This window comes from Suricata suricatta, chromosome 3, assembly GCF_006229205.1.
Source record: "Suricata suricatta isolate VVHF042 chromosome 3, meerkat_22Aug2017_6uvM2_HiC, whole genome shotgun sequence".
NCBI lineage: Eukaryota > Metazoa > Chordata > Mammalia > Carnivora > Herpestidae > Suricata > Suricata suricatta.
This window is the reverse complement of record NC_043702.1, coordinates 21,969,947-21,993,803: the sequence shown is the minus strand read 5'-3', so window position 1 is coordinate 21,993,803 and position 23,857 is coordinate 21,969,947. Positions and strand designations below refer to the sequence as shown.

General features: G+C 36.0%; 1 protein-coding gene and 1 pseudogene across 1 annotated transcript in view; one reads left to right on the top strand and one right to left on the bottom strand.

Annotated features, from left to right (window-relative positions):
* Nucleotides 1-8,721, bottom strand: part of LOC115288646 — a 49,475-nt pseudogene extending 40,754 nt beyond the window's left edge.
* Nucleotides 1-23,857, top strand: part of SPAG16 (sperm associated antigen 16) — a 919,440-nt gene that overhangs the window by 608,033 nt on the left and 287,550 nt on the right. The window contains exon 14 of the mRNA XM_029933901.1: nt 19,736-19,801. Within this exon, the coding sequence (XP_029789761.1) occupies nt 19,736-19,801 (66 nt within the window). The remainder of the gene's footprint in view (nt 1-19,735; nt 19,802-23,857) is intronic.

The following is a 23,857-nucleotide window of genomic DNA, read 5'->3' as shown; positions in this document are numbered from 1 at the left end:
CATTTATAAAAAGGTATTCAACATCATTCATTATCAGGGAAATGCAATTTAAAAAACATATTGAGGGGCGCCTGGGTGGCTCAGTCGGCTAAGCCTCCAACTTCGGCTCAGGTCAGATCTCACGTTCGTGGGTTCGGGCCCCGCGTCGGGCTCTGGGCTGACAGCTAGCTCAGAGCCTGGAGCCTGCTTCCAGTTCTGTGTCTCATTCTCTCTCTGCCCCTCCCCCTCTCATGCTCTGTCTCTCTCTGTCTCAAAAATAAAAAAATAAAACATTAAAAAAAATTAAAAAACATATTGAGGGGATGCCCTGTTGGCTGAGTGATTGAGGTCTAATTTTTGGTTTTGGTTCAGGTCATGATCCCAGGGTTGTGAGACTGAGCCCTGCATTGGGCTCTGTGCTGAGCATGGAGTCTACTTAAGATTCTCTCTCTCTCTCTCTCTCTCTCTCTGCCCCTCTCCCATTCTTGCTTGTGCTTGCTCTCTCTCTCCGCCTTGCTAAAACAAAATAAGACAACACAATACAGTAAGATAGTACCATACAACCACTACAATGAATAAAACTAAAAAGGTGGGAAATTCTGTTAAAAAGAATGTTGAGTAACTGGAAAAAGAATGTTTATAATAACATTATTTGTAATAGCTATTATGTAGAATAACTTCAAATGTCTAGCAACAATGGAATCAATAAATAGGGTAGCTTCATATATAAGAATACCATAAAATATGAAAAATAATGAAATACTGGTATACTCAACATGGATGAATCTTGCAAGCAAACATTTAAATGAAAGAATACATAATTAATAATTTTATTTATATAAAATATAAACCCAGATTAAAAAACTAATCTGTGTGGATAAAAATCAATATAGTGATTACATTGGGGGAGACTCATTGGGAGGGGCATGAGGAAGGCTTCTGAGAGCTGTAATGATCTATAAGTTCATCTAGGTGTTTTCACTTGGCATAAACTCATCAATTTAAACACTTGTGATTTCAACACTTTGATGTAGGCATGTTATATACTTCAATAAAAATGTTTTCTTACAAAATAAAATAGAAATATGCAGGGAGAAACTGCATGCCCTCAGGGGAAAGATAAAACATCCATCCTCAAAACAGAGGAAAGCTTCAAATGCAGCCTCACTCATTAAGTCCAAGACAAGGAAATACGAATATGACAATAACTAAGTGAAAATGATTTATTTTTATCTCAATATATGTCATCATCGCTCTTTATGTCTTTATGTGTTGTGCTTAAGGGAAAATGCTTTCCGATGTCTGTAGGAAGAAAGAACAGATTGTAAATTCAAGAACTGCTTGAGTATAGACTTTTTAAAAGTATGTAAGTGTTAATTTTCTTAAGTAAAGATTTCTTCCTTGATTACAACTGATTAGTAAAAAAAAGTCTTTCAGTCATATTCCTTTATGTGAAATCAAAAACTTATTAAGATAAGTACATGTCTATGTTTGAATGTATTTTTATGTATTTAAATATGTATTTTATATGGTAGGGTGTGGTAGGTTCTCCTTCGTGAGGAGGGGTCCTGGGGAGACGAGGAACGACGCAATGAGGGACATTCTCATACACAAATGGGAACATGAGCAAGGGACTTTCTCTAATGGAACATGGATGTTCCCAGACACCAATGGGAACATGAACATGGGACGTTTCTCAATGGAAACGTGAATGACCCCGGAAAGCAAGGGCACCATGGATGTCCCAGAAAGAGATGGAGATGGACCAAGAGCTGACGGCTAATGGCAAACTGTATTAAAAACAGCATCTTATTTTATACCCTCCTTGCCAGCATGGAGAGCACGGTAAATGATTCATAGGAACAATAGTTACAGATAAAAGAAGGACAGAACAGGAACAGTTTGCAGTTGTGTTTGGGCACTGACACACTTGGTTGGTGACCAGGGAGGCTCTGTCCCAGGGAGGCTCCATCCTGCACATTCTCCCAGGACCTCAACGAGTCCCATGATTCCAGGGACAGTTCCTCCCATTCCCCTGCAGTCACTTGGCTGATAACCAGGAAGGCTCTGTGTCTGTGGTGCCATGGTTCCCGACGCACTTGGCCGGCGACCAGGAAGGCTCCATCCCGCACGCTCTCCTGGGACTCCAAAAAGTCCTATGTTCTTAGGGGTCCTGAAAACAGAGGCCATGCAAGGAAGGCTCCACCCATTCTCTAGCAGTGGGGTATATATTTAAATACAGAGTCATACAAAAACATAGATATTCAATCTTAAATGAATGGAAAATAATGGTATGGATAATCCAAGAATCATTTTCACTTCTATTTGAATTTAGAATGTCTTGCATGATTTTACAGCATATTTATCTTCTTGATTAAAGTTTGTTTAGCCCTATATTAAAATTAGTCTGCATTACTTGAAGACACAACACCTGATCTTAAAGAATTATATCTGCAATATACTGGTTAAAAGAAGGAAGCTATCTGGGCTTAAGTGTTTTAAACCAATTTTTATCCAAGAAGATCAGCAACATACTGATAAATAGTAGGCTTATTCATTAAAATAAGGACATGACTGAAAGTAAAGTGGAATTAAGAAAACTGTCTAAAGTAAAAATTAGAGTAAGTCTGTTAGGGTTTTCTTAGTTCTATTCCTGTATGTTTGTGTGCACATGGATGTATGTGCATCTGTATTTTGAGAAAGAGTGTGTGTCACAATGAAAAGACCACAGGCTTCAGATTCTGACCAGCAGATGTTCAAATACTGAGTCTGTTAATTTCAAGATGCCTAGGCAAGTTACTTGGTCTCTTGTAGTTCTTGTAATAGCATACACCTTGGAGTATGATTGTGCAAATTTAACCCCTATGACATACACGTTAATAGTTTACTTTTGGTGGAACAAACTCAGTAAGCAAGCTGAGGTCAGATCATGAGTTAGGGAGGGTGGTGCACAAGATGATGAATTCAGTATTTTATACAGTCAGGGATCACGCAATTGTACCATGATCAATAGCAAGTTGAATGTAGAAGGATCTGGGCTAGGGGCGCCTGGGTGGCTCAGTCAGTTAAGCGTCCGGCTTCAGCTCAGGTCATAATCTCATGGTTCGTGGGTTGGAGCCTTGTGTCGGGCTCTGTGCTGACAGCTAGCTCAGAGCCTGGCGCCTGCTTCAGATTCTGTATCTCCCTCTCTCTCTGACCCTCCCCTGCTCGTGCTGCCTCTCTCTGTTTCTCAAAAATAAATAAAAAACATTTTTAAAAATTAAAAAAAAAGAAGGATCTGGGCTGGAGATAGAAGTTACAGAGGCATCTTACATGTTTTAAAGGAAGCTGTAAGTATGAACGAAGGACACTTGGAAAAGGGTGGAGGAAGAGAAGCAGGGAGAACCTAGAATCTAGAAACCTAAGAACGTTTAAGGGAAGCCAAAAAGACATTTCTTTTACACCTTATAATTTGATGGTATGGATATACCATCCATAGCGTTAGGCTCCACCACACACAAAGAAATTTGAGCATGTAGAGAAAAACTATGTAATATGAACGAATAGGTCGCAGCAGTCTCTGGATGCCTAAGGGCAAGAATACAACTGTATCTTGTAAAGGACTGGAGCCAGGGATGAGAAACCTTTGGGGATTCTGAGATTTTCCTCTCTCACTCTTTGCTTCTACCTGCACGTCTTCTTTATTCTTCCACAGATAAACTTTATTTGTTCGTCTGAACACGGGTTGAAAAGAGTTTCATTCTGTGTTCTAGGTTCCATCCATCCAAGAAGTCACCTCAACATGAAAGTACAATTTAAGTCCCTATTCTATGTTTTGGAAGGAAGGTATTATTTCAGAAATAAATCTTACACATTTTCGCTGACCGCCCCAGCACTGCCAGTCAGACTGCAGTCCTGTGCCAGAGCCCTTCAGTCCCTGGTACAGAGACTGCTGAGTTCTCCACTCCCTGTGGCTGTGCAGGCAGGCTGACTAGGCACGTTTCAAGAATACTGACTCCACTGACCACTTTCAAATAAATGAAATACTACACTGGAAGGCATGGAATCAGGCATATTGCATGGCTGCCAAAGCACCTAAATGGTAAGAGGAAATCCTATGATTTCCAAGAAGCAGTTTACTGATTTCTACTCCTTCCTTCCTCCCATAGACTATTCAGTCTTAGTTTTTTTCTACCTTCTGTTCACAGAAATCCTGTATTCCAGAAAATACAACCTGCTTTTATTTTTGTGTAGAAGCCTTGCATTGGGATCTTCTTTCTCTCTCTCTCTCTCTCTCTCTCTCTCTCTCTCTCTCTCTCTCTCTCTCTCTCTCTCGCCCTTCCCCTTTCTCAAAATAAATAAATAAATATTAAAAATAAGTGTCATCTGCTAGTTATGACTCCTACTCTGTGGGTCTGATAATTGCAAGTGTTTCCATTTTATATTTTCCCTCTTTAAACAATTGAATTAATCTGATCATTTGAGGTATCACTATAATGATGATACAATTCTGAAAAATAGTATTGGGAAATTATAACAGTTTTTATAAATTGAAGTGGTGAAATAATATACATATGTAGATACAGAGATTTCTTTATGAAATTAAAAGTGTATAATTAGGGGGGCACCTGGCTGGCTCAATTGGTGGAACCTGAGACTCTTGATCTTGAAGTTGTAAATTTAAGCCCCATATTGAGTGTAGAGATTACTTAAAAATAAAGTATTTTAAAAGTAAGAAGTGTGTAATTAGTTTGAATGTACTTTGAATGTATGTAGAATTAGTTTCAAATGCAGCTATGTGCCCTTATCAAAATAAGTTCACTTAGAAGGCATATTATTTAGATTTCTAGAAACCATACGTTCCCTGGTTCAATTCAATTTGCTGAGGTAAGGTGGGGAAGATACTAGAACATTTGCCTTCTCTACCACTGTGGAAGGCAACAGCAACTGGTGAGGAAATGGGTTAGAGTTTGAGGATCTATCTTTGCGTGCCCTGTGGGATCTACATTTATATCTTTCAGGGCACTCAAATCTCTGCCTTTCATTGTTTCTTATAAGCCTAGTACACATACATAGTCAAAAGGAAAGATAGCCTCAGCAAAATTAAAAGTAATAAAATACTTCAAAATTAGATCTTCCAACTACTGCAAAAAAATGTCACTAACTTTATTTCCCACCTCACTATCAGAAGGCACTATTTAGCTTTCTTTTTCTTTAATGCATTTAGCAAATTGTATTAAGTTTATGATCTGTAAAGCATCATAGAAAGGCTATAAATACTAACTAAATTATATATCACTGCCCTTCACAATAATAATCTCACAATCTGATAGGGAAACCACTTTGTTTAAATACTTTGCTATATTCTGAATTCATGATGTTTAAAATGCTAAATTTTACTGCAGTGATCATGTTCCCTTACTCATAGCAATTCTTAAATGAATCAACTTAGTAGAATTTCAGGGAAGGCAATAATGCAAAATTTAATCATTGTGTTTAAATTCTCAGTAAATTTCAAGCAATACCTAGATCTGGCAATCCTTGTTGAAATGGCAATGCTTAGGGCAAATTGAAAAACAGCTAAGATGCTTTATATTGACTAAATGAAAGATGATGTAGGGCCTCTTATAAGTCATAGTCTTTTTTTACTTATTAATTATATTAATAATTTTTACTTATTAATTATATTCACTTAGCATTAGACTTCAGACTCAGAAGAATCTAGGAACTGGAGATCAAGGAGAAGATATGGCCTTTTTTTAACCTTAACCCTGGCCCTACACCTTTTATGCTTGCTTTGGATGAGAAAAGACAATTCAAAAAGAAAATTAATTCTGACTAGTTTAAGTGGCTAGTTAGATCTCTAAATCACACAAAATAGTGTACATAGTTGGAGGAATATGGGCTTTGCAACCACCAAATTGGATTCAAATCTATTTTTGATACTTCTTGTTGTGTATTTCTGGGCAATTTATTCAACTTCTTGGTGTCTCTGTTTCTTCATTCTTGAAAAGGTGATAATATTTATGAAAATTTCTATGAATAGATAAATTATACCCCTTAATATATGACACTCATGGGGTACCTGGCATGTGGTAAAAAAAAAAAAAAAAGTAAGGGAGGCCATGAAGTATTGGCAGCAGAATTATCTGAAGACTTGAAGCCTTAAAATCACAAATAAGACTTCAGTAGGAGTCCTGGTTCCAGAAATGTCTCAAATAACTCCTGAAGAACAAACAAGACTTTTAAAAGAATGCTAACCACAGGAAAGATATTTTAATTTTTTATGAATAACTTAGGAAAACAGTGTTATTCTGATCCCCTTTGTTGATAAAATTCTTCAAGACCTTGGAGGCCAAAATACCCCAACTTCACCTTACACAGCTGCTTCCCTGATCATAGGCAAGTTTCTCTAAGAATCATCTGGTGCTCAAGTCAGATTCAACAGGAAGTTTTGGGGAAAAGCAAACACACACACATACAAACAAACCACAGGTGACTAGGCACACTCACAGAGCTCTTTTATAGTAGATCTTGAGTGCATTTCCAACAAGTTTGTAGGTGATGTTAGGTCTGGGACCACACATTGAGAACTACTGTGTAAGTAAATAGTTTCTTAGATGCTTTCAAATACAATGTAAAGCATAAAGTAATACAAAATAAATGGAAACATATCTATGCACATAAAAATTAAATAATAAAAGGACATGTATATATTTAGGGTAACCAACTGTTTCCTTTCCATCCCCTCTCTGAAAACCATGATTCAACAAAGACATCTTCTGGAGTAGGATCCTTCCAGAAGTAGGATCTCACCAAGACTCTAAGATGCATAGTACTTATCCTTTAATTTATTTTTACTTTACAGCAGACTACTTGTTTGAATTGTGTCTGCCAAAAATGTTCAAGTCCTAATCCCCAGTTACCTGTGAATGGTCCTGTATTATAAATAGAGGCTTTGAAAATGTAAGTATTTAGGATAAAGGAGTAGAGTGGGCCCTACTGATGTCCTGACTGATGTCGTTATAAGAAGTCAGAAACACAGAGAGAGAAGGCCATGTGAAGGTGAAGGCAGAGATTGAAACACTGCATCTAAGCCAAGAAATGTCAAGGATTCCCAGCCATCACCATAAACTGAACGGCATAGAATGCATTCCTCCTCAGAGCAATACAAAGGAGGCAACAGTGCTAACACTTTTGTCTCAGACTTCTAGCCTCCAGAACTGTGAAAAGATAAATTATTTCTGTTTTAAACCACGCAGTGTGGTACTTTGTTATGGCAGTTTTTGGAAAGTAATACAAACTCTTTACCACAGGACCTACACTGTTCTCAACCTACCTCTTAAATTTGCTTCAAATCTCAATATTTTTATTTCATTTTATCTCCCACTCATTTTATTTCTTTAACCTTAGGAGGACAGAATTAAAGAAAGAAAGGACAGAAGAAGAGAATGGGGCAAGTGCAATCATCTGAAATCACTAGATTTCTGCCTGAAATCACTAGGGCTCAAGAAAGTGATACCACTATGAAAATACTCTTTTTTTTTTCATTTTATTTTTATTTTATTTTTATTTTTAAATAGTTTATTGTCCAATTGGTTTCCATATAACACCCAGTGCTCTTCCCCACAAGTGCTCTCCTCCATCACCACCACCTCTTTTCCCCCTTCCCCCTTCCCCTTCAACCCTTGGTTAGTTTTCAGTATTCAATAGTCTCTCAGCTTTTGAGTCCCTCTCTCTCCCCAACTCTCTTTCCCTCTTTCCCCTCTCCATGGTCCTCCATTAGGTCTCTCCTGTTCTCCTGTTAGACCTATGAGTGCAAACATATGGTATCTGTCCTTCTCCGCCTGACTTATTTCACTTAGCATGACACCCTCGAGGTCCATCCATTTTCCTGCAAATGGCCATATTTCATTCTTTCTCATTGCCATCTGGTACTCCATTGTGTATATATACCACATCTTCTTGATCCACTCATCAGGTGATGGACATTTAGGCTTTTTCCATGTTTTGGCTATTGTTGACAGTGCTCCTATGAACACTGGGGTACATGTGCCCCTATGCATCAGCACTTCTGTATCCGTTGGGTAAATCCCTAGCAGTGCTATTGCTGGGTTATAGGGGAGTTCTATGGATAGTTTTTTAAGGAAACTCCATGCTGTTTTCCAGAGCAGCTGCACCAGTTTACATTCCCACCAACAGTGTAGGAGGGTCCCCATCTCTCCACACCCTCACCAGCATCTAGTCTCTTGATTTGTTCATTTTAGCCACTCTGACCAGCATGAGGTGGTATCTCAGTGTGGTTGGCCTACAGGCACATGAAATGATGCTCAACATCACTCATCATCAGGGAAAATACACTTCTGATCATTTTCCTCTGGTTCTGCATCAGGTTTCCCAAGCTCTGGACCCTGTTTTAATAATCCTGAACCCTTAGTTTCAACGCCTTAGCTCAATTATTTATTTCTGGATCTGATTCTTGCTTTCCTCCTGGCTTCTCTTGCCGTTACTCTGGACTCTGACACACATCGCTTTGCCCTGCAGCTGGACATTGTAAACATTTCCACTTGGCCTTCCATTTTCACTCTTTCCACTTGGATTTACCAAGTTCTTCCCTATCTATTCCTGAGTCCACTCTTAACAATGCCTAAGAAGTCCACTCACCTTTGTAAATTTCTCTTCATTATAAGGTGTCTCATTAGTAAATTTCTCTTCATTATAAGATTTCTGACAGTCTTCTCCACTACTTTTCTTACTGTCCATGCCCCCTGACTTCCAGGACCCTGCTAGGTTGACCCTTCCTATTACTTCCATTCTTCTATTTTCAGGCCATGATTCCACTATCTTCACTCAGTAAAGTACTACTGTGCCCTTATTCATCATTTTTTAAATACCTGCTTCACTTTGTTATTCCTTTCATTGTTGTGTTGCAAAACACAATGTCTTGTCCTCAACTCTGCATAGTTTGCAATAACTATGTTTCCTATAAATGCCCAACTTAATGTTTCCACATGAACTACAAGCAACGTGAGGCTGTTGGTTTTATATACAGACGTTTGTTTTGTGAATGCAAGAAAATTTAGATATTTTGTCAAGGAAAAGGTATTTCTACAGACAACTTTGGTTCATTTGATGCTACCTGCTCTACCCAATCTCTATATTCTACTTAATCACTGTGATGGACATATTGTGACAAAAGCTCATTTTCATCAAAAGAAGTTCCCGGAGGGTTTGCTGCTTTGATGAAATGGAATATTTAAATAGAGTCTAGAGAAAGGTGATTGGAAATATATATTATAACAATTTAGTCAGTTTTCACGCTACTGGGAACATTTTTTTAAACCCTCCCTTTTAAATACCCAGAGCTCCATGTGAAAGCTTTTGCTCCTTCCAGAAAAAAAAAGTTGGCTTCTTCAGCAATTCAATCTGGAACACAGAAATCAAAAATACTATGCTCTAAAAAAAATCCAAAGCAAAAATTATGTAGAGGTAAGACAAACTAACATTAATAAATGAAGCTAATTAGACTTAATTTGCATATTTAACTCATCTTAATTACACATGGATTCAGCAAACATTTTAAAAGCTGCAATCAATCTTTCACAGTCATGGTTAGTTATTTATATAAAATAACAAAAACCAGGATCCTTGTTGATGATTATCCTGTCTCCAATTTATACGCCAGTGAGATGGTTTCAGTAATAATAATGGAATATATTTTTCTTTAACAATTTGTAAACCTATAAGGTTAAAATGCTTTAGTGTCACAAAGTTATTCAAACAAGATTTGCAGAAAATATGAATGTTATAAAAATTACTTCATTATATTAAATATTTGGCCCTGTTCAATTAAAAAAGGATCTTTGTAAAATTCTTTGACATTAATTCTTAAACTTGATAACTAAGGTAGTAGCTCAAATGGAAATAGCTATATTAAGCTGGTAATGAATAAGAGGATATTTTTCTCACAGCTAGTATAAACTTTAATTCTGCTCACCTTTGGACACAGTTTGCTTTGCATTCTTTAATAGTGATTTCCCTTGGTCATAAAATTTGAAATAAAAATGCACAGGATGCAATTCCCAATATAATTTACTTAACTTCAATAAGTTTTATTTAGATAATTTTTCTGAAACATTTTTAGCTATTTTATTGTAAGTAATTATTTTCTAGGAATATACACAGGAATAATGCTATGGGAGACAATGCCTCTGTATTGTGATGTGAAGGGCTGGCAGGGCTGATGGGGTGGCACACACAGTAGTGTGGACTGGAAAAATGGACAGAAAAACTTTTTTCTGTGCAACTACCAAATGGTGTGAAATTCAATGATTAGGGTTCCACTTCCTAGAGTTCTTCTCCATGAGGATTCTTTTGTAAAATCAAAAATACTGAGAAGGTATCCCTTACCCTTTCATCTGAATTGCCTTGAAAAGGTGGAGGTCATGTGGTGAAGGAAAGAAAAGTTGGTGAGGGACAAACTTATTATTACTTCCTTTAGTAACTTTCCTAGGAATGACCCCTGTGTGTGTGTGTGTGTGTGTGTGTGTGTGTGTGTGTATACACTAATTCAAAAATATTTATTGAATACCTCTTATGAGCCAACTAATCTCTGAAATTATCATAATGAAGTGATGAAGATAATAATGAACATCATCCCTGCTATCACAGAACTTGTAATATGCATATTGTTACTATGTAATAATTAACATTTATTGAGCACTTGCTATGTCTCAGGCAGCAATCTAAGCTAAGCATTTTATTTGAATTAACTTAAATTTTCACAATGGAACCATCAAGTAGATACTCTTATTATTTCTATTTTATGGATAAAAAACTGAGGCTTGCAGTGTTCCAAGGATGTAATAAGTGACAAAGTCTAAATTCAAATTGAAGTAGTGTCACTCCAGACTCTGTGCTCTTAACCATTACATTATATGCATGGATAATATTCATCTGTCTAGATATAAGATCCAGCATAACATAAAAATACAACTATTCATGTTGAGGCTGCATATTAGCTCAAAGAGCATTAATATAATGCATATAAGTTCTATATTCAGTACAATACAGACCACAAAATATTCTCACAGTTTGATTCTTGCAACCAGCTAATGCCCCAATAGCTATTGTGCACCTAAGATATTTTATGAACATTAGAATAAAGATATCTCGGGCCCTTTGGTATGACTGAATTATGTTCTTTCAAATTCATATGTTGAAGTCTTAACCCTAGCACCTCAAAATGTATTGGGAAATAGGGTCTTAAATTTTTTTTAATGTTTATTTTTGAGAGAGAGCATGAGCAGGAGAGAGGACAGAGAGAGACACACACACACACAGAATCTGAGGCAGTGTCAGGCTCTGAGGTATCAGCACAGAACCAAAGTTGAGGCTCAAACTCATGAAACTGAGCCAAAGTCAGATGCTTAACTGATTGAAGCACCCCATGGGAGGGAAAGAGGGTCTTTAAAGAGGTAATGGGTTAAATAAGGTCATTGGGATGGGCCTTAATCCAATCGGACTGTTGGTCTTGGTAGAAGAGGAGATTAGAGCACAAATACAATACAGAGGTAAAACTGTGTGAAGATATAGGGAGAAGATGACCTTCTACAAGTCAAGGCCTCAGAAAGAAATTAACCTTGCCAACACCTTGATCTTGTATCCTAGCCTTTGGAATAGTGAGAGAATACATTTTTGTTGTTTAAGCTCCTAGTTTGTGGTACTTTTATATGGCAGCCTTAGTAACCCAAAATGCCCTTAGTCCTTTCTGTGGTGTCAGAGTTTGAGACCACCAGCTAATATCTGGAACCAAAAAACTGAATTCATCATATACTTCAATGAAGAAGAGTTATCCTAATTAAGGAAATCCAACTGTTAATTTTACATCCATTATCTTTGTGGACAATTTACTTTTCATAGTGTTGGTTACAGAGGCAGGAGTGGGTTAGGTCGGTCTTAGAAGAATAGTTTGTGTTGGTTATTGAAACTAACTTTTTGTCTGTTATCAAGGTGGAAGAAGGTTAATTTGAGCTTCAGGAACATGTACACCATAGTGAATCTTTGGCAAGTTGGCTGAATTTCAAATCATGAGTATGATGCTATTTAGCTTTTTGAAAAGTGTTCACAGAAGTTAGTTGTCTGATTAATTAGACAGTTTTAAAACCAGTTCTGGTTGTTTGCTTGTAAGCAGGGCTATGGAACTGTTAATAATTGATTGGACAAGTTTAAAACTAGTTCTGGTGTTTGTTACCATGACAATGGGTCTTTTCCTAGAAGAGGGGTGATTTTACTTTTTAACCTCAGTGGCCAACAAAAAATAAATAGAACAAGGTATAGAAAAGGCTACAAATTAATATACAAACATGTAGATTATTTGTGTAGGCACTATGCTAATCTTTATAAAAATTTCAACATCTATAAATGGGAATTTAAAGTATTATGAGTTTCATACAGTACAGATTAAAAGAGTTACTGTATATAAAGTACTTAGTGTAGTGTTTATTTAAATGAGAGATATGACCAATAACGTTCCAATGAACTGAATTCTAAACCCTGCAATGTTAATCCAAGATCACACTTTTTAACACTACAGTATACAATCTCTCTTAACAAAATACTCAATAGTATGATTTCATTTATACAAGAACTAAGGTAGATAACATGATACAGTAAATAAGAGTGAATATACGTGTAGAAAATGTCACAGGAAAAATGCAAAAGACACTATTACAGTGGTTGCATCTAAGGATGGTCTGAGATAGCAGACTAACTTTTCATTGGATAATCTCCTATACTATGTAATTTTTCAACTATATTCCTATATTTTTTTCTCCAATAAAATAAAGTTAATTAAAAAATGTTGGGATAGTTTAACTAAGAAAGGCATGTGGGAACTTTCTGAAGTAATAGAGATCATCTATATGTTAATCTAAATGACAGCTACACAGATTCATACATAGATAAAAATTCTATGTTACAATGAAAATTCATTGAGTGAAGCCCCTAAGATTTGGGCATTTTACTATGTGTAAGTTATATGTTGCATGCCACTAAAGACACTTTAACACATCAAAAACATATTTTAAGAGATAGCCTTTTTAAGAACAAAGGCAAAAAATCTGAGTTGAGGAGTCTTACTTTATATGTCAAGTCTGTTTTTTTACAAAACAATCAATATTGGTCAAATAAGTCTTTATGAAGCAAAAATAAGTTAGTGAATATTCACTCTTCAATGATTTTAGTTATGGTATTTTTGGTTACTTAGTTCATGAATATCTGTGATTTTATATTTTATGATGATTTTATGATTTTTAAGTTTTTAAGCTTTTCTTTTGTCTTGAATGTTAGGCTTTTAATAAGTATTATTTTAATATTTTTTCAACTTTTCACATGGGACTATTAGTAGGAAAGCCTTTCATAAGACTAATCTTCCTGCAAAAGGTTTATGTCAGCCTTAGTGACATAAACTTAGTCAGGTGAGACTAAGTTGTACTATGTTGACACACAATCTTCAAACCACAGTAACATTTATTTATATCTTGCTCTGGGTGTATGTCCTCCATAGGCTGGAAGGAGGGTTCTGCTCACTGACTCATTTAGTATCCAGAATGATCTAGCAAGCACCTAGAATGCTCTGGTATCTGCCAGAGGGAAAATATATCCCTGGAGGATATTGCATTTCTAATTAAGTACTTTACAAGTTAAGTTGGAAAGAGCAGGAGAGGGGTATTACGTGTCATTTTCACTCACAGCTCTTCCGTAGGAACTCATTATACGGTCCGCCACAACCACAGGGGGACCAGGAGGTGCACATCTACCAGAAAGGAAGAATATTGGAAAATTTTGGCATTGAAAATGGCATTAAAATGTTGTCTCCACCTTCTCCCTTCGAATTCTTTCACATTACTGGGTAGATGACTTTGTAATTACAACAAAGAGGAGTTATTGTCTCACTTTGGCATTCTTTATCTCTGCCATGCTGGATCAGTGTTTCTTTTTTCTCATCTCTAGATGAGTTGAGACCCATATCCTTGAGTTACTGTGAGGATTAAATGTAATAAAAGCAAAGCATTTAGCACAAGATGTTTTAGTTACATAATGAGCAATGAATAAATGTAAAGTTGTTTCCTTCACCTGGAGTCATCAACTGTCTCCATGTAGTTGCTTAGACACAATAACAGAGTCAAAGGGTAAAGATGCTACAGGGTTAGAACCAAATTATGGCAAAGGAGTTGAGAGGAGTAAGACTGTGCACATTACATGTCATGGTTAATCAAAATAAACACAAATATTGGGAAGAAGACCAAGATATTTATCCAAAAATAAGGTAACTGGTGAGAGTAGTTTTTTTTCTCCAATTTTCAACTGTTATCTCCATGTAACTGTTTCCTTCTTTCTTAGCATCTTTTTATCAGATCCTACCACAGTGGTCTTGGGCCTTGGGGGTAATAAGAGTGGTAGACAATGGGTTTCAAACAAGTTTCTCTTATGGAGCTATTTTCTATTGGAAGGAAACTAATAATAAACAAGGAAACAAACTCTTAATTTTAGTTATAGTTAATGATGAATGATATGAAAATAATAAAACAGGGTGGTCTATTCATTAGGTTACCAATACCTGAGGAAAGCTCCCTTAGCCCTAGAATTCAGGGGCTTAACACAGTAGAAGCTTAGTTCTCACTCATGGAATGTCCAGTTGGAAAGTCCTGATTGGTGGCTTTTCTCCTTGGTAGTTCAAAAAATCAGGCTGGTTCTATTCATATTTTTCCATCTTCCAGAGCACCTCTGTGTACAGTCTGCAAACAGGCAAAAGTAAAGAGCTTAGAGGATTGTGTGAGATATTTTAAAAGCCAAAACTACATGCAACATATTTCATGACTGCCCATCTCTACTGGACAGTACTCAGTCACATGGTCACACCTGACTCAAGTCTGGCTGAGTGCCCAAGGGACAAAGGAAAAGGATTTTATAAAAGTTTCTGCTACTGTATGAGATGAGGCAAGAATATCAGATATCATATATCACTGAAAAGTTTGTGTTAGAATTAAGAGCAGAATAGGAAGAAGGATCAGTGCGTGTATTTAAGCTACATTCAAACATCCAAGATGGAGGAAACAGGATGTACAAAGGCATGAACATGCTAGGCCTGTTAGGAGAAGAGGAAAGCTATTGTGACAGTTTTATGTTTTTATGTTTATATGTTCTTATTTATTTATTCTGACAGAACACAAGAAGTTTCTGGATCAGAGCTCAGACTATTTACTCACTGAGCAGCTTATGTGATTTGCCATTTCCCAATTCCCTATGGAGAGAAGCTGTGAGAACCAGGTGAACCCCTAGGTGCAGTGGAGTTATATACCATGGAAAGGAACCCCCAAATTATGAGAGTCAGAGCCCTTGTGCCCCTCCAGAGAGTAAAAGGGACTTCAAGAAGGAATAGGGAGAAACCTTTTGGGGAAATGTAAACAGACCCTCTTTGGGAAGGGAAGAGGTAAGCCTCTAAGCTTGCTAACCCTGGAATGTAAACAAATACCTCAGAGGGAGATTCACATTGGTCTCTCCAGAGATCTCTGTCTTTAGGGTTGGATAGCTATTCAATCATCCTTTAATCCAGGTGGTGTACTGTTTGCTCAGAAAGCCCTGACTCTGCAGTAACATGAAAATATTCATGGAGGACAGTGCATAAGAAGGAAGAATAAAAAAAGGATGAGGTCAGATAGGCAGACAGGAACCAAACAGTATGGAAACTTTGGAGTGAGGCAAAGAGTTTGGAATTTATTCTGAGTGACGGTAACAATTCAGATGGCTATTAGCAGGAGCATGGTGTGATCTGATCCAGGTTTTATTGATCACTCTACCGGCTGTGAGAGGAATAGATGGGAAGTGGGGTGAGAGTAGAAGCAAGGAGACCAATAAGGATGCTCCTGCTGTCTCGGGGCTGCATATGATGCATGGTTTCCTGCACAGCGTGGTAATAGTAGAGAGAGACAGAGGTAGCCAAAGTAGGACTTTATGGTGGAAAAAAAAAGCTGATATTCTGGAAAAGGGAAAGGATGGGAGTGGGGGTAGAAAGACAAATATTCTAATTCTCAGATTTTTGATTGACTAGATTTTTAAAAATTTTTTGAAATATTTATTTTAGAGAGAGACAGACAGAGCATGAGCAGGGGAGGGGCAGAGAGGGAGACAGAATCTGAAGAAAGCTTCAGGCTCTGAGCTGTCAGCACAGAACCCAATGTGGGGCTCAAGGTCACAAACCACAAGATCATGACCTGAGCCGAAGTCTGATGCTTAACCAACTGACCCACTTAGGCATCCCATGGCTAAAGCTTTGTTTGAGCAACTGATGGCCCTATTTCCTTAGAGGGAATGATTTGGCAGAGTAAACACAAGCAGTTGAGACATAGTAAGTAAAAAAAGTCTGCTTTTGCTGCATCACTAGCAAGAAACACATGATATACATGATATATGAAGTAAACTCAAGTTGAATGTTTACAGAGATGTGAAGGGGATTAAGGAATCAAACACAGCACCCAATAGTTAGCCACAATGGGAAGCCTGAAGGGGCAGGGCAAGGAGAGCATTACTGGACACAGTGGAGCTGTAGGCATGGGAGAGGACCCCTACAACACAAGTAGTGGAATTAGGTAGAAAATCAGGACCACTGACAAAGTCACAGCTGGACAGGAAGAGAGGTAAAGTGGTCATTTATCTGTCCTCTTTATCTTTCTGCTCTTTTATATCCTGCTGAATCCAACCAGACGCCAGACAGCCTGAGTGTCCAAGACGATGCTGTTGGTAGAAAGCAGGCACAGAGTAGATCAAAGCTACATAGGGAGGGAATCCAACAGACAAATAGAAAAGGCAGCCCCAATGCCTCTACTGTTCTTTACTGGGAGGTAGAAGAGCTAAAGGCAAAGATTATTTGCAAGTCATCAGCATTTCAGTGGTTTATGTTGCAAGTTAAGGGCTAATATTTGTTAGGCTCTCACTTTGTATTAGGCATTCCACCAACATTTCACATGCATTTTCCAATGTTATTCTCAAAACAAACCTATAGGTTAAATATCATTACCTCATTGGACACAGTAATGGTATTTAACCTATAGGGTTGTTTTGAGAATTAAATGAGGCAATTGGAGTATAGTGAAGTGAAGCAATTTGTTTAAGGTCACATAGCTATTAGATAGCAGATCCAGGAATTAAGTCCAAGACCTTTCTATCCCCAGGGCCAGTGATAACGATCATCATTGCACACAGCTTCTCTAAGAGAAGAATTAAATACTGGTGCAATGACATGTTGGGTCACATGTGTGCTTTTTTTTTTTTTTTTGGTCTTTTTTTCTTGTAAGACTCTTCACTCCTTCTTACATTTCTTCCACTTCTTTGAAAGAAAACAATTCTGACAAGAATTCATCAAAGAAGATATTCCAAATTTCAACATCCCGATTTGGGTATTGCTTTTGATTAAGGCTGTTTGCAGACCAGAATATTAGTAACCCACATATTCCCTATGCCACAAAAAGAGTAGATTCACTTTTATCTTGGGAACAAAGCTGGATAGGAAAGCTTTTTTTTTTTTTTTTTTTTTTACTTTTCTTAATTCATGAAACATTTATCTTCAAGTCAGGTTTTGTTATAGCAGCACAAATGTGGTCTGTCAGCATTTTTATTATAACCCCATATTTCCAGGGCTTTTCAAGAGTGCCTTAGAGATTCTAGTTTGAATTAAAACTTGGCATTCAGGATTTGAATCAGAAAACTCCATTTTCCTTAACAATTAATCACACAGTTTAGAAATTCTCACTTTAGAAGAGCACCAAATGTAAAACTTTTATTAATACAAAAATATTTTGCTAACTTAAATATATATATATTAATTTTAGCACTCACTATGCAGGTATAATATTATACAACTATAGATGAAATTAGTTCTCAAAGAAAATTAACTATAAAAGTTCCAAAGAAAATATATGTAAGCTAATTATAGCATCTTTTACTTTACCTTTTTGGCTTTGTAAGTGATTTATTTCTACTTTGGGAATTTAGAGAATTAAAAGTTCTTAGCATAATCGATTTAAAGTTGTAATCATCTCAAGATAGTTGAAGCAGAATAACATGGGCAAGGTGGGGGGGGGGGTCTGGAAAGAGTACCAAGATATTTTAACATATTTTTGTGAAATTTAAATTCATGTGGGGAAATTTTGCAGTCTGTGAAAAGGGATTAACAGCAAGAATTAATTCTGTAAATAAATATTTGAAATTTAACTCGGTGAACAGAGTTTAGTTGTTATAAAGCCTTTCTAACTTTGCTTATTTCCAAACTATTCCATGGATGTCCTCTAACAATGAGGAGACATGATGATGATACTCTAACTTTTATATATATCCCATTTTGTAATCTTTTCTGTTGCCTTTCAACCAGCAGTAAATGGGTTTAGGACTATGTAAATACCACATAGTGAATGAGAGTAGACTGAGGCCTTTTAGTAAGCCTGCTTTCCTGATTGACCTCTCTCCAGCCACATTAGCTGCCTTATTATTCTAGAAATACACCATGTAAAACTCCTATTTTTGAGACATTTGCCTTACATTTTCCTTCTTCCTGGAATTCTTTTTTTCTTGATGTCTTCTTGGCTTCTTCAATTTTTGTTCAAACCTTACTTTTTGAATGTAGGCAAATCATATCATTCTACTTGATAATTTGGTTTACCTTAAGTCCCTCAATCCTAATACTCATGATACCCCTGTCTGACTTTTTTTCACAGTACTTATGATCTTCACAAACACACATTATTCCTTTTTTAAGTATCTATTCCCATCCTATCCCCTTACAATGGAAGGTCGATGGAGAAAAGGTTCTTTGTTTTATGTTATGTTTTATGCTCAAGGTTCTTTGTGCCTGACATAGATTAACTGTTCAAAAAGATTTGTTGAATAAATACATTGTTGAATTACATCTGAATTTTAGCCCATTACAAGATCATACAAACAATATTTCATCTATAACTGTCTCTGGTTCTTCTACAAAATTTGTGTTATTTCCATAAGATAATTAAGAACATCCTTTGAATATTGGTGTCAAAATGGAAAGTCCCACATTAAAATACCCTGTGTAATGTGTTATGAGCCCAATTTTCTTGAAATAATTTAAACTAAAGTTTGGGAATTTTTGTAGTTAATAATTTTAGTTATTTTGTTTGTTTGGAAAAGATAACCTGAATGGATAGATATGAAGTATAGTGTTCATAAAAAATGATTATTTTGTGTTAAAAAGACTATTTTACCTGTTTTATAGTATTTTTATACATATTGATATACATAATGATACCAATGCCAAACTTTGAAAACTCAAGAATTAAAATGTGATCGTGTATTCCATAACACACAAACAAAAGAACCTTATATCCCTAGCAGTGATCGAAATGGTGTAAAAACAGGAACACACTATAAAGGTTGTCCCCATGGCTCAAAAACTATGCTAATTGCAAGATGGAGTCACGTAGTGAGACCTCACCACCAGCTCAATAGTGTAAAAGTAAGGATACCAGAATTTCAGTGCACAGACCACAGTGGATAACACACTCAACAACAGCCCTGTCTGATTCTGAATGGTAGCTGATCACAAAAGCTAACATTTTCTATAATGAGAATGTATTAATTTTATTATTGGACTAAAGCAATACTTTAAACCAAATAAAATTAATTATCTTTTGATTTTTGTCACATATTTGGAGAAATTTATTTTTTTTGTATTTCTGCTTTGTCTTCCTAGGGTAACTGTGAGCAGTCACTTTATGGTCATATGCATTCTGTCAATGATGCCACCTTCACTCCTAGGGTGAGTTCAGTTCTTCCGATAAATTCTTTTAGTACTTCATATATGCAAGTTAAATTTGTTGAAACAAAGTCCTGGGGGCGGTGGGGGGGCGTATGGTGAGTTAACAGGGTGAAGAGAACAAGGTTAGGAATTAATTATGGTAGTGGAAAAAAAATATAGATAGTCTGGGTTGCAGAAGTTTAAAACACACATGTACAGTATACAGTGGGAGGAATGACGAGGAATTGTATACTTCGCTTAAACACATTTTTAAAGGTGTCTTGTCTAATATGAGCTTCACAAGAGTAAGGAGGATATAGATTTGTAAATGTTAATGTAGAATCATAAAAATAATGAAAATGCTTGAAAGGAAGCCCAACAATAAAAAACCGTCAAAGAAAAATAGACTTCATTCAGGTTAGAACAGAGCAACCTTGATTTGACAGCTTTTCAGCTGCTCATTGAAAGATTTCACATATATCTTTCTTCATATAAACTGATGACATAGCAGAAGTGTTTATCCACAGCCTGAGGCATTCAGATATCAGGATGATTTCACCAACTAGGAAGACTGTTAAACACTGCTTTGAGTTACTAAGCTAATTGAGGTTGTCTTTAAAAGGGTACAGATAGTGCTCAGGGAAGGATGATTTAAGTTTGTTCTTTATCAGATGAAAGCTATTTGACTGATAGATGACCTCTCAAGTCCTTTCAAACTCTATGATTTAATTATTGCTAACATTTCAATTTGTTTCTAAATTCCCAGTAGAATGTGAATCTTAATTCCATATTCCTCCTTTCCCCAATTAGCTAAAAAATTAATCTGATAGATTACTTACTTCTAACTTCAAAATGACAGCATCATCAAAATTCTGATACTATCATGCTGTTATTATTCTTTTAGACAGAAGAGAAATGCTCACTAAAAACTATTTCTTCTAAGGGAATGTTATTTGCTCCAACTAAAATTGTGCTGGTGTCATTGTGAATGACACCTGGAATGTTAATGATAGGCTCAACTACAATTATATTTTAACAAATTCATCTTAGTAAGGAATTTCCATTTAATTGACTCTATTGAGCCAATATATTATGGATTATTTCTAGGTACCAGTAAAATTTTATTTTTAGCAGAATTATGGAGCCATTTAAGCACTATGAACCCATATGATATAGGATATTTCTGCTAAAAATCTATTAAGCAGCTTATAGCTTTACATACCCAAAGAAAATTAACTGGAAGCTAAATGGAAATAAATTACTTTGTGAGTTAGGCATTCTATTTTTGGTAAGCAATAATATAGCTAAAAAGACATACCATTCAATATCCCAATAATAAAATTGATAAATATATAAGTAGCCAAATTATTTTTTTTAATTTAGTAACCAAGGAAGATGTACATTATTCATAAAAGCAAGATGATGAATATGAGGTCCAGGTGTCCAATATCAAAGCAGCTAACCTGTTTTTGTTTATACATCTTTGTCCATAACAAAGGACTGTTACCGCAGGATTCCAAATCAACACCCCCAAGTCTCATGAAATGCTTCCATTATCTTACCTCTTCTTTGCTATATATGTTTAATAACTATTAAGGAAACAATATTTTGTTATGATGACTGACACTACTAAGTGAAATTTTTGGTCGTATCTGTCAATTGTTTTGAAAACTGTTTTATTTCATGTACCTGCCAAGGAATGTCAAAAGTTTAGGAGGTAGCAGTGACTGAAAGAGCACAAAGACTTTTGCTCAAGGACATGGCATTGTGACACACTTCCCATTCAAATAAACCATCAGACAAAGCTGTCATAATAAATGCATTATACAGTGCATATATAGCAGGCAGAGATTTGAATTATTTAGAATTAGACTTGCTAATTGTTTGATGCCTTCAGGGATATGTATTCAAATTGCATTACTAGTTAAAAATGCATTTAGCTATTTACGTAAACACAGTTTTAGGTAAATTCTACATTTTAGACTTCTAAGCAGAAATTATGAATGGAAAATTCAGTATTATCTAGCTAGCAACCAAAAAGCACAATGCATAGGATACAATAGTTATTTATGGTCCTAAAAATCTAGATGAATTGAATTGTATTTCTATGTTGTATTATTAGGGCTATGATGTCTTTATTCCTGACTGATTTTTCTATTGGAAATAGATATTTACTTAAAACTGCTTTTTAAAGTAATCTGTTAGCGAAACATTATAAGGTACTATGAAAGTTTTCTACTAAGTCCACTTTGTAAAGCAAAACAAAAATTTAAAAAATTGACAGCAATTGCTGAATAATATTAGTAGATACAAAATTCAATGTAATTTAAACACAAAACCAGTAACTATATTTTTAAAAATACCAACAAGATGAGCAGGGTATCCCTATCAGAGTGTTCTCTACCTTCAGTTTTCCAGGAAGTAGTCTGACCTGAATGGAGATTCTATCAGGCCTTCTAATAGCTCTTGTTGGCATTCCCTTAGAGGGATGGCAAGGTGGGGTCGGTGAACTTATTGTTCTGTGGATGTTTCCTGCTGTTTTGGAAGGCAAGTAGCCAGAGTGGCTATGCTGTGCCTGCCTGGTGAAGTCAGGCAAACACTATAAATCCACTCTATTAGAATAGCAATACATATTTCCTTTGTAGTATTTACTATCTCCATCTCACACATTTAAACTAAGAATTTAGCCTCATTGATTGTTGAACAAAATTGGAAGGCTGAACAGGATCAAAGACAATTCTAGTAGTTGTAGGGTTTTAATTAGAAAGAGGAGGCTTCAGATTTACCTCAAGTTTTATTCTTCTTATTAACCTGTTGTATTAATTCAAATATTATTATATTGATTTTTTAAATAGAGAGGTATGTGTCTTTATTGCAATTAATTACATAAAATATGGATATTCTGGTTCAGAAATGGATGACATTTTATATAGCCTTAATAGAAGACAGACCAAATTCTAACTTGATTCCCAGGTATATAATGCAATGAAAGCTGTAGCTGCCAAGAATAGAGGTGAAGGAACATGAAGCCAATCAGTGTTATCCTTACAGCAGTATGAAGTTTTAAATAGATAAGAGAGAATGGGGTTTAAGGAATTCGTACCACCTACTCCATCTGTTGACCTTGGTAATTGTGGATGATATTCAGGCTCACAGTTTAAGCAAAGAAGATAAAGAAAGTGTTGGGATTATAAGGAAATTGGCTGACCATATATATGGAGAGTGGTAGTGAAGGGTATATGAGAGATGGAAGGGTAATGAGCTTAGATTGAGGAACAAACATAACTCTCTGGAAATGAAAGTCTAAGTAATAAGAGAAAACCTGGTGGCTTGAAAGGTCTATCAATAACAGAAATAAATATAACACATTCTTTATGTCAAAATGGTCATAAAATCAAAATGAAAACATCAAAAAGCCAAAGAACTCATAAAACATAAAGGTATGGGGAAAGATTAGTGCAGTCTGCATTTTTCTATACTTAGGTATCTTACCCTGCACTTCCTACAATTAGGTACCACAGGCTATGGATCCAAGTTGTATTTATTAATAGACACTTAGGTTGCTTCCATGTCTGGGCTATTTTAAATAATACCACAATAAACATAGAGGTGCATATGTCTTTAGTGTTTTGGTTTTCCCTGGATAAAGACAGTCGTGAAATTATTGGATCTAATAGTATTTCCAAACAATTCCTTTTCTCCACATCCTTGCCAATACCTGTCTTGTTTCTTGTCTTCTTGATTTAGACGTCTAACAGATATAAGGTGATAATTCATTGTGGTTTGATTTGCATTTCCCTAATGATTAGTGAAGTTGAGCATTTTTTCATGTATCTGTTTGCCACCTGTATGTCTTCTTTCTACAGATGTTGATTCAGGTCTTCTGCCCATTTTTAGTCAGATTGCTTGGGGTTTTTAGATGATGAGTTGTAGGAGTTCTTTATATATTTCGAATATGCTCTTATTGGATATGTCATTTGCAAATATGTTCTCCCATTGAGTAGGTTGTCTCAGTTTTTCACTATTGAGGATGATGTTAGCTCTGGGTTTTTCATATATGATTTCCATATTTGATTT